General features: G+C 39.7%; 1 protein-coding gene across 1 annotated transcript; it reads left to right on the plus strand.

Annotated features, from left to right (window-relative positions):
* Nucleotides 1-1,194: 1,194 nt before the first annotated feature.
* LOC120039152 (peroxisomal membrane protein PEX16-like) lies at nucleotides 1,195-12,071 on the plus strand. The gene is made up of 11 exons (XM_038984678.1): nucleotides 1,195-1,369; nucleotides 2,044-2,079; nucleotides 2,192-2,268; nucleotides 2,859-2,992; nucleotides 6,704-6,801; nucleotides 7,106-7,186; nucleotides 7,295-7,441; nucleotides 7,807-7,879; nucleotides 8,106-8,225; nucleotides 10,659-10,723; nucleotides 10,916-12,071. Exons 1-11 carry the CDS (start codon nucleotides 1,243-1,245, stop codon nucleotides 10,972-10,974), a joined length of 1,017 nt encoding a protein of 338 aa, XP_038840606.1. The 5' UTR covers nucleotides 1,195-1,242; the 3' UTR covers nucleotides 10,975-12,071.
* Nucleotides 12,072-12,183: the final 112 nt, after the last annotated feature.

The raw sequence follows: 12,183 nt of genomic DNA on the forward strand, positions 1-12,183 counted from the left end.
TCACTAAACACAAATGCATCTCTTATAAATAATGTCTGAGTGTTGGAGTGTGCCCCTGGCTATCCGTAAATTTGAAAAACAATAAAATGTTGCTGTCTGCTTTGCTTAATATAAGGAATTTGAAATTATTTATACTTTTACTTCTACTTTTGATACTTGAGTATATTTTAGCAATTACATGTACTTTTCATACTTAAGTATATTTAAAACCAAATACTTTTATGCTTTTACTCAAGTACTATTTTACTGGGTGACTTTCACCTTTACTTGAGTAACTTCCTATTAAGGTATCTTTTACTCAAGTATGACAAATGGATACTTTTTCCCAACACTGCCTGGAAGGAACGTTTCTAGGGCTCCAAATAGACATTGTATCATTCAATTTTAAATTCCATGAGACCACAGCCGGTGTGTTGCATTATGTGTATACACATTTTAACAAATTGCAACTACATGTGGACTGCATGCACTTTACAAAAATCATATGATCAAAGGTCATGCCGTTTTTATTTATGAAGTCGCTTCTCACCAACTGCACCATGCTATGTGCAAACCAATCATTTTGTGTTTTGTTTGATCCATGCGAACGTTGCCAAAGACTTGAATGAAACAGGAAACAACTTTACTGCTTTCTAAAGCTACAGGGAATACAAAATAAAGTTATATTTGAGACTTCTCTCTAACCAATTCATTGTAGTGTGTGATATGGAGGTGAACAAAAGTTTATTTTGACATGTATACAAACAAACGTTTATAAACAATAGCAGCTATGTTGACACTACCATGTTGATCTGAGCGCTGCCGTTGGAAAACCACTACAGTGTCCGACTGTTGGCTGTCGGAGATGCACCTCCCCGACTCCACTCGCCGACTTGTCTACAGTCGGCTTCGCTAGGCTTACTGCTCGAACACACTCAAAACCTTTGCCTTCGGCGCCCTGTCACAAGAAGGGACATACTATTTTCACGCCCCTTCGATAAAGCTACGACCGGAAGTGATTACCGTGGCAGGTTATGAGAGTGTTTTCGCCAACCCTAACCACAGATAATAATCTTATACAAATATTTGCCCTAACCCTTTTCCAAACATTAACCATAGTCTCATAACCTGCTACGTTTATTCTAACATAATACAAAAAAGTTACTTCCGGTGTTTTTCGTCACAGGAAGCAGACTTCAGTTGCGGAAGTAAAATGTGTAGGTGATCGTTTCAGTACATGTTTTGATTTAGCAGTTTAATGCAATGTCTAAACTGTACACAGAGAAACTGACCCGGCTCTACGAGCGGTATCGGGAGTACGTTACGAGGAACCCTGCAGCGACTGGACAACTGGAGAGCACCGTAAGAACGCTGTCGTACCTCATTTCAGGTGAGTTTAAAAGTGAAAGCCAGAGCGAATGGCTTGCTGCGTTCAAGAACAACTGGGAACTCGGAAAAATACGAGGTCAAATCACGACGTCAGTGATATTTTGGTCTGAAAGTCGGAGCTGCAGAAAGAGGCACGAATTCCTGAGTTAGAAAAACTTTTTTGAACGGTCATCCGAGTCGGAACTCGATTTTTTTTTCTCCCGAGGTCACATTTGTTTTGAACGCACTGTAGTCGAAGTGGGAGATTCTGAGTTCCCATTTGTTTTGAACGCATCATCCTGTAAAATGTATCCAAGTTGCCAAGCTAATTGCCTACACCTCTTCCCAAAACATTGACCATGTATCGCCTGATGTTCCTCTCAACACTACAATCTCGTGTTTGATCATGAAAACAAAGGAATGTTATTCTCTAATTCAGCATATGAAAAACAGTCACAGCCATGCATCTGGTGCATAATTCAGAGTGCAATCGTTAAATATAACTATTTGTTACATCGTGTTGTCAGTAGTCCTGTGTAGAGTCTGGCATGGCCCATGGCAGGCATAACTCTACCTTATGAAATGTAATTATTATCTGAAATATTTAGCCAAGTTCTTTGATTGGTTCTCTGTTGAAACAGCATTACATTAGTTTGACATACCATCAGTCCTCGAGTGTTTTTGTGTCTTTCACAGGGCGTTTCACTGACTCCCACGAAATCTCTGAATTGGGTAGGTTAGCACCTCACAGTTAAAGTTTTATTGACTGCAGTATAACCATGAACTAGAAGCATTCAGGAACTTCAACTGGTGGATCAGTTTGTTGTTGTGTGTGTTTTTGCAGTGTACTCTGCCTCCAACCTGCTGGTGCTGCTTAATGATGGCATTCTGCGCAAAGGGCTGTGTCGAACCCTACCCATGGTGAGGTCCACCTCCACCAGGTCAATCACAATAGTATAACCTTACCCATGATGAGGTCCACCTCCACCAGGTCAATCACAATAGTCTAACCTTACCCATGATGAGGTTTACCTCCACCAGGTCAATCACAATAGTCTAACCTTACCCATGGTGAGGTCCACCTCCACCAGGTCAATCACAATAGTCTAACTTTACCCATGATGAGGTTCACCTCCACCAGGTCAATCACAATAGTCTAACCTTACCCATGATGAGGTTCACCTCCACCAGGTCAATCACAATAGTCTAACCTTACCCATGATGAGGTTCACCTCCACCAGGTCAATCACAATAGTCTAACCTTACCCATGGTGAGGTTCACCTCCACCAGGTCAATCACAATAGTCTAACCTTACCCATGGTGAGGTCCACCTCCACCAGGTCAATCACAATAGTCTAACTTTACCCATGATGAGGTCCACGATAGTCTACATATGTGCTGGGTTGTGTTCATTGGGCACAAAATGGAAGAAAACACTCTGAAACAGGGAAGTGCTATCGGAACTGACTGTGCAATCCCTGACCGTGTGTGTGTGCGGTTGTTTGTTCAGTCTCTCTCTCAGCAGAGGCTTCTCACCTGGCTGTCAGTGGTGGAGTACGTGGAGGTGTTCCTGGAGATGGGGGCCACCAAGCTGTGGGGGGAGGGAGGTCGCTGGCTGGTCATAGTGCTCATCCAGATCACTAAGTAAGGAATGAAGGAGCCCCTCGTGGAGCGATATCTAACCAACGCTTTAACTTGATCCCTTTTGATCCATCTACAACATGCTGTATAGTTTGAAAAGTCAAATAAATATGCAGGGATACATTGATTAGTAAAGACAATGAGATATTCAGGGATACATGGATTAGTAAAGACAATGAGATATTCAGGGATACATGGATTAGTAAAGACAATGAGATATTCAGTGATACATGGATTAGTAAAGAGTGAGATATTCAGTGATACTTGGATTAGTAAAGACAATGAGATATTCAGTGATACATGGATTAGTAAAGACAATGAGATATTCAGGGATACATGGATTAGTAAAGAGTGAGATATTCAGTGATACTTGGATTAGTAAAGACAATGAGATATTCAGTGATACATGGATTAGTAAAGATAATGAGATATTCAGTGATACATGGATTAGTAAAGAGTGAGATATTCAGTGATACTTGGATTAGTAAAGACAATGAGATATTAAGTGATACATGGATTAGTAAAGGACAATGAGATATTCAGTGATACATGGATTAGTAAAGACAATGAGATATTCAGTGATACATGGATTAGTAAAGACAATGAGATATTCAGTGATACATGGATTAGTAAAGAGTGAGATATTCAGTGATACATGGATTAGTAAAGAGTGAGATATTCAGGGATACATGGATTAGTAAAGACAATGAGATATGCAGTGATACATGGATTAGTAAAGACAATGAGATATGCAGTGATACATGGATTAGTAAAGACAATGAGATATGCAGTGATACATGGATTAGTAAAGTGTGAGATATTCAGTGATACTTGGATTAGTAAAGACTATGAGATATGCAGTGATACATGGATTAGTAAAGTATGAGATATTCAGTGATACTTGGATTAGTAAAGACAATGAGATATGCAGTGATACATGGATTAGTAAAGAGTGAGATATTCAGTGATAAATGGATTAGTAAAGAGTGAGATATTCAGTGATACTTGGATTAGTAAAGACAATGAGATATTCAGTGATACATGGATTAGTAAAGAGTGAGGTATTCAGTGATACATGGATTAGTAAAGACAATGAGATATTCAGTGATACATGGATTAGTAAAGAGTGAGATATTCAGTGATACATGGATTAGTAAAGACAATGAGATATGCAGTGATACACGGATGAGTAAAGAGTGAGATATTCAGTGATACTTGGATTAGTAAAGACAATGAGATATTCAGTGATACATGGATTAGTAAAGACAATGAGATATGCAGTTATACATGGATTAGTAAAGACAATGAGATATTCAGTGATACAGGGATTAGTAAAGACTGAGATATTCAGTGATACAGGGATTAGTAAAAGACAATGAGATATTCAGTGATACAGGGATTAGTAAAAGACAATGAGATATTCAGTATTCATATTCATATTCCCCCAACTTTTCTGACCGTTTCCGCATGTGATGGCTGTGGGAAAGGTTTCGTGTGTGTGTATATATGTCTGCCTTTTTTAGACAATGAGATATTCAGTGATACATGGATTAGTAAAGAGTGAGATATTCAGTGATACATGGATTAGTAAAGGACAATGAGATATTAAGTGATACATGGATTAGTAAAGAGTGAGATATTAAGTGATACATGGATTAGTAAAGACAATGAGATATGCAGTCATACAAGGATTAGTAAAGTGTGAGATATTCAGTGATACTTGGATTAGTAAAGACAATGAGATATTAAGTGATACATGGATTAGTAAAGGACAATGAGATATTAAGTGATACATGGATTAGTAAAGACAATGAGATATGCAGTCATACATGGATTAGTAAAGAGTGAGATATTCAGTGATACTTGGATTAGTAAAGACAATGAGATATTAAGTGATACATGGATTAGTAAAGGACAATGAGATATTAAGTGATACATGGATTAGTAAAGAGTGAGATATTCAGTGATACATGGATTAGTAAAGAGTGAGATATTCAGTGATACATGGATTAGTAAAGACTGAGATATTCAGTGATACTTGGATTAGTAAAGACAATGAGATATTAAGTGATACATGGATTAGTAAAGGACAATGAGATATTCAGTGATACATGGATTAGTAAAGACAATGAGATATGCAGTGATACATGGATTAGTAAAGACAATGAGATATTCAGTGATAAATGGATTAGTAAAGACAATGAGATATTCAGTGATACATGGATTAGTAAAGACAGAGATATTCAGTGATACAGGGATTAGTAAAGACTGAGATATTCAGTGATACAGGGATTAGTAAAGACTGAGATATTCAGTGATACAGGGATTAGTAAAAGACAATGAGATATTCAGTGATACAGGGATTAGTAAAGAGTGAGATAATCAGTGATACATGGATTAGTAAAGGACAATGAGATATTCAGTGATACATGGATTAGTAAAGAGTGAGATATTCAGTGATACATGGATTAGTAAAGTGTGAGATATTCAGTGATACATGGATTAGTAAAGAGTGAGATATTCAGTGATACATGGATTAGTAAAGACAATGAGATATGCAGTGATACATGGATTAGTAAAGACAATGAGATATTCAGTATTCATATTCATATTCCCCCAACTTTTCTGACCGTTTCCGCATGTGATGGCTGTGGGAAAGGTTTCGTGTGTGTGTATATATGTCTGCCTTTTTTAGACAATGAGATATTCAGTGATACATGGATTAGTAAAGAGTGAGATATTCAGTGATACATGGATTAGTAAAGACAATGAGATATTAAGTGATACATGGATTAGTAAAGACAATGAGATATTCAGTGATACATGGATTAGTAAAGACAATGAGATATTCAGTGATACATGGATTAGTAAAGAGTGAGATATTCAGTGATACATGGATTAGTAAAGACAATGAGATATTAAGTGATACATGGATTAGTAAAGACAATGAGATATTCAGTGATACATGGATTAGTAAAGAGTGAGATATTCAGTGATACATGGATTAGTAAAGAGTGAGATATTCAGTGATACATGGATTAGTAAAGAGTGAGATATTCAGTGATACATGGATTAGTAAAGAGTGATATATTCAGTGATACATGGATTAGTAAAGAGTGAGATATTCAGTGATACATGGATTAGTAAAGGACAATGTCAGCCTGTAGGTCTAATATTATAAACTGCTTTTCTTTAGATTGTCTCTGATGGTTGAAAAACGTCATGGTTACTGGGATGTTATGTTGCATGGTGTTACATTCCATTTCTCTCCTTCCACCTCACTCCCCTCTCTGTTCTTTCTCTCTGTCCAACATTTCTCCTTCCACCTCACTCCCCTCTCTGTTCTTTCTCTCTGTCCAACATTTCTCCTTCCACCTCACTCCCCTTTCTGTTCTTTCTCTCTGTCCAACATTTCTCCTTCCACCTCACTCCCCTCTCTGTTCTTTCTCTCTGTCCAACATTTCTCCTTCCACCTCACTCCCCTCTCTGTTCTTTCTCTCTGTCCAACATTTCTCCTTCCACCTCACTCCCCTCTCTGTTCTTTCTCTCTGTCCAACATTTCTCCTTCCACCTCACTCCCCTCTCTGTTCTTTCTCTCTGTCCAACATTTCTCCTTCCACCTCACTCCCCTCTCTGTTCTTTCTCTCTGTCCAACATTTCTCCTTCCACCTCACTCCCCTCTCTGTTCTTTCTCTCTGTCCAACATTTCTCCAGAGCCGTCTTGCGCTTCCTACTGCTCTTCTGGTACAAATCTGGCATGCAGACTTCCCCTCCTATTACCCCACTGGACAGGGAGGCACAGGGAGGCAACGGTAACAGAAAAGAGTTTGCACGTCGGCATATATTTTATGTTGAACACATTTGTTTTTAATAATGCAGGGTGTCTGGCAGATAGCACTGTATCCAAACAATACGACTTAAACATGACTCTCTTTGTTCATTTGATTCAAAACAACTTTGGGGCAGTTGTGTCCGCTTCTTGTTGTGCTATCTCATTGGCTATAACCAATGTGCCAATGTCCTTGGTCGCACCATATACTGCAGAGTTCACAATCTAGACAACATGGAACTACTACCTGGACATAAATATATTTCTGTACCTGTCCCTCCTTACAGATGAGGACCATGATGACCACCAGGATGACAGCTCCTTTGTGGGCCAGCGGTCAGGGAGGGTGATGAGGCCGTTGGGAAATGGTACACATGTTCCAGTACAATGTTTGCATTCAGGACCGTGCCAATACTATTTATCAGGAATGTACTATCTGTTCCTTACCTCTTTCTCTCTCTCTCTCTGTCTCTCAGCTCCCTCTCTGCAGGCTCGTCTGTGGGCAGCCCCCAGTAGGGAGAAGAGGTGTAATGTGGAAGAGGATCTGACCTCTAGTCCCACTGCCCTGGGGGTCCAGGAGACCATAGCAGAGTCCATGTACATCGGACGCCCGCTGGTACACTGTATCCTTCCTACTCTGGGACTCTGCCACAGAGACACTAGATAATTAAACGTGCACAATGTCATCACATGATTACTGCCTCTATAGATTCTGGTCTGGTACGGCAGCTATAAAGTACATTGGCTGAAATGGTTGCATGATTCCATATCATACCTCTGTATGGCCTAGAAGCATTCTGTTCATCTTAACAGCACGTCCCTTACTAGTGGGATACATCACTGCACTGTATATACAGTATACTAGTATTTTACCTAATCAATGGTAAATGAAACCTCAAGGATTTCTCATTCTAACTCCAGTCAGTCTATACTTTGGAATGTGTTACTTCAGAGGGTGTGTTTTCCTCAACGCTGCTCCCAAACGCAGTGCTCTGCCTGGGAATGTGTGGGAGAGGCTCCTGGAAACCGTGGCTCGTATCTGGAGCCATGGAAATGACCAGGTAACCATGCTCTCTTCTCTTTACACTGACATGTGCTAAGAGGAATCACAAAAGAAATGCACACATTGACTGGGCACATGATATATGCATGATATGTGTTCCACTATTAAAACAAAATAGCCATAGACATACTCTTCTATACAGGCCATTTAAAAGCAGTGTCATGAAGGAGGCACTGAAACATGAGTGGGATAAAGAGGTATCCCCTGGTCTGTTCTCTCCACAGTTTTGGTTTGATGAGTGACACTAAGTCTCTGAACCGGCAGGAGAGGGCGGAGGTGAGGAGGAGGGCCTTTCTGCTTCTGTACTACCTGCTCCGCTCCCCTTTCTACAACACATTCTCTGAGTAAGTAGAATCACAACTACAACACATTCTCTGAGTAGAATCACAACTACAACACATTCTCTGAGTAAGTAGAATCACAACTACAACACATTCTGAGTGAGTAGAATCACAACTACAACACATTCTCTGAGTGAGTAGAATCACAACTACAACACATTCTCTGAGTTAGTAGAATCACAACTACAACACATTCTCTGAGTTAGTAGATTCACAACTACAACACATTCTCTGAGTGAGTAGATTCACAACTACAACACATTCTCTGAGTGAGTAGATTCACAACTACAACACATTCTCTGAGTGAGTAGATTCACAACTACAACACATTCTCTGAGTGAGTAGATTCACAACTACAACACATTCTCTGAGTGGGTAGAATCACAACTACAACACATTCTCTGAGTGGGTAGAATCACAACTACAACACATTCTCTGAGTGGGTAGAATCACAACTACAACACATTCTCTGAGTGGGTAGATTCACAACTACAACACATTCTCTGAGTGAGTAGATTCACAACTACAACACATTCTCTGAGTGGGTAGATTCACAACTACAACACATTCTCTGAGTGAGTAGATTCACAACTACAACACATTCTCTGAGTAAGTAGATTCACAACTACAACACATTCTCTGAGTAAGTAGATTCACAACTACAACACATTCTCTGAGTAAGTAGATTCACAACTACAACACATTCTCTGAGTAAGTAGATTCACAACTACAACACATTCTCTGAGTGAGTAGATTCACAACTACAACACATTCTCTGAGTAAGTAGATTCACAACTACAACACATTCTCTGAGTGAGTAGATTCACAACTACAACACATTCTCTGAGTGAGTAGATTCACAACTACAACACATTCTCTGAGTGAGTAGATTCACAACTACAACACATTCTCTGAGTGAGTAGATTCACAACTACAACACATTCTCTGAGTGAGTAGATTCACAACTACAACACATTCTCTGAGTGAGTAGATTCACAACTACAACACATTCTCTGAGTGAGTAGATTCACAACTACAACACATTCTCTGAGTGAGTAGATTCACAACTACAACACATTCTCTGAGTGAGTAGATTCACAACTACAACACATTCTCTGAGTGATTAGATTCACAACTACAACACATTCTCTGAGTGAGTAGATTCACAACTACAACACATTCTCTGAGTGAGTAGATTCACAACTACAACACATTCTCTGAGTGAGTAGATTCACAACTACAACACATTCTCTGAGTGGGTAGATTCACAACTACAACACATTCTCTGAGTGGGTAGAATCACAACTACAACACATTCTCTGAGTGGGTAGAATCACAACTACAACACATTCTCTGAGTGGGTAGAATCACAACTACAACACATTCTCTGAGTGGGTAGATTCACAACTACAACACATTCTCTGAGTGGGTAGAATCACAACTACAACACATTCTCTGAGTGGGTAGATTCACAACTACAACACATTCTCTGAGTGAGTAGATTCACAACTACAACACATTCTCTGAGTGAGTAGATTCACAACTACAACACATTCTCTGAGTGAGTAGATTCACAACTACAACACATTCTCTGAGTGAGTAGATTCACAACTACAACACATTCTCTGAGTGGGTAGATTCACAACTACAACACATTCTCTGAGTGGGTAGAATCACAACTACAACACATTCTCTGAGTGGGTAGATTCACAACTACAACACATTCTCTGAGTGAGTAGATTCACAACTACAACACATTCTCTGAGTGGGTAGAATCACAACTACAACACATTCTCTGAGTGGGTAGAATCACAACTACAACACATTCTCTGAGTGAGTAGATTCACAACTACAACACATTCTCTGAGTGAGTAGATTCACAACTACAACACATTCTCTGAGTTAGTAGAATCAGAACTACAACAGAAAACTAAATGTATGCTGTTTTCTAATTCTCGTAGATATATTTGATGGCTTACACATTTATGCATTGGATGGTTCTTTCATCATGCATGTTCCCACCTATAAATATCTGGGCTTATAGCCTACAAAACTCCCTACATCTCAACTCTCTGGTGCCTGTAGGGCAGTTTAGGACTTTGTTGAAGAAATTTAATGAGAATTGCAACTGTTTGGATTGAATGTAAATGATTGTACAGTATTTGTGGTGTTTGAAGCTGTATTGTTGATTCTGTCATTTGTAGTGTATTTTATTTGCATTGATCATTTTGGATTTGTTGTATTGTTGTCCTCAGGGCACCATTGTAAACTAGACTCTGGTCTTAATGGGTTCCCCTGAATAAAATACATTCAAGTCAAATCAAAACCAACAGATTCTCTGGCTAGAGAAGTTCTTTACCATAATGACCATTGGAACATGGCATATTTTCTATCATGTGTGCTGCTTTTTAAACCTTTTGATTTTGTTTCACATAGAACAAAGATCCTGTTCCTACTCCGATTTCTGTCAGACAACGTTCCCGGCGTCGGGCTGGTTGCTCGTAAGTGTTTACTTTTTATAGAAACCAAGTATCTGAAAATGGCATGGGATGCATTTGTTCCGTTTACCTTTTTGGTGGTCCACTGTCTGCTGACATGCATTGTGGCTTCCAAATTCTGCCAGTCTGCATCTTGTCAGTTAATGTGTTCATTTTCCTGATTGGTTTAACCTTATCCTCCACTTGTCCTTCCAGGCCCTCTAATGGATTACCTACCTGTCTGGCAGAAGATCTACTTCTATAACTGGGGCTGAGGGCAAGAGGTGGTTGAAGGTCACCTGGCCAGCTGGATAGGGATCGACACTAAAGAGGGAGACCCTGAGACACAAGTCCCCCACAGAAAAACCTGCGCTGGTTAATCTGCTCTATTTCAACTGGGACCCTCAAATAAGATCCAACATGCAGTTATGTTGCTAGGGCATGCCAGAGTATCTTACGGATCCTTTCGTTCTGTTGCTAGGGCATGCCAGAGTATCTTACGGATCCTTCCGTTCTGTTGCTAGGATATGCCAGAGTATCTTACGGATCCTTCCGTTCTGTTGCTAGGGCATGCCAGAGTATCTTACGGATCCTTCCGTTCTGTTGCTAGGGCATGCCAGAGTATCTTACGGATCCTTGCCTTTTGCATTCCCTCCTTGTTCTTTATTTTTGTAATCTGAGTGATTTCTGTCAGACTGATCATATGATGAATTGATGCTGGTTGTGTGATTTAGTTTTCTCCTTTTGTAAACTATACATTACCCAGAGGTGTTATTGACCGAGTGGTATGAGATATCTTTGGCACCGCTGGTGATGATCCCCATCTTGTCAGTCAGTTTTGCTGTCTGTCACTGGGAACAATCCCTCCTAAATGTCTCCAGTTAAACAACCCACTACAGCTAGCCCTGATGGGGTTCTGTGCAGTTGGTCCAACAGCATTACATCAAATGACTATGGGGCTGTCCCAATATCTAATTTCTCCCAAAGTGTTCACTCCTTCCCACAAATCTAGATATGCATTTGGCATGGGCTAGTGGGAGTTTCCACCATATTTCGTATACTAGTCATTTCCTTTCAAATCTGTGAAGGGACGTTAATTGGAGGAAGGAGAGAATTGGGCCATAACCTACATTCCTCTTATGTTTGTCAGATTGGCACAAAAACAAATGAACAATGTATGTGACCATGATATGGAATCTAACATTTGTATATTAAATATATGGTGTATTCTCAATTATTGGTATTAACTACCTAATTGTACTGTTCCAGTAGATGTATTTTATTTAACTAGGCAAGTCAGTTAAGAACAAATTCTTATTTACAATGACGGCCTACCAGGGAACAGTGGGTTAACTGCCTTGTTCAGGGGCAAAACAACACATTTTTACCTTGTCAGCGCAGGGATTAAATCCAGCAACCTTTCGGTTACTGGCCCAACGCTCCAACCACTAGACTACCTGCCGTCCAGTCTAATTGTTACTTAA

This window comes from Salvelinus namaycush, unplaced genomic scaffold (assembly GCF_016432855.1).
Source record: "Salvelinus namaycush isolate Seneca unplaced genomic scaffold, SaNama_1.0 Scaffold257, whole genome shotgun sequence".
Lineage (NCBI taxonomy): Eukaryota > Metazoa > Chordata > Actinopteri > Salmoniformes > Salmonidae > Salvelinus > Salvelinus namaycush.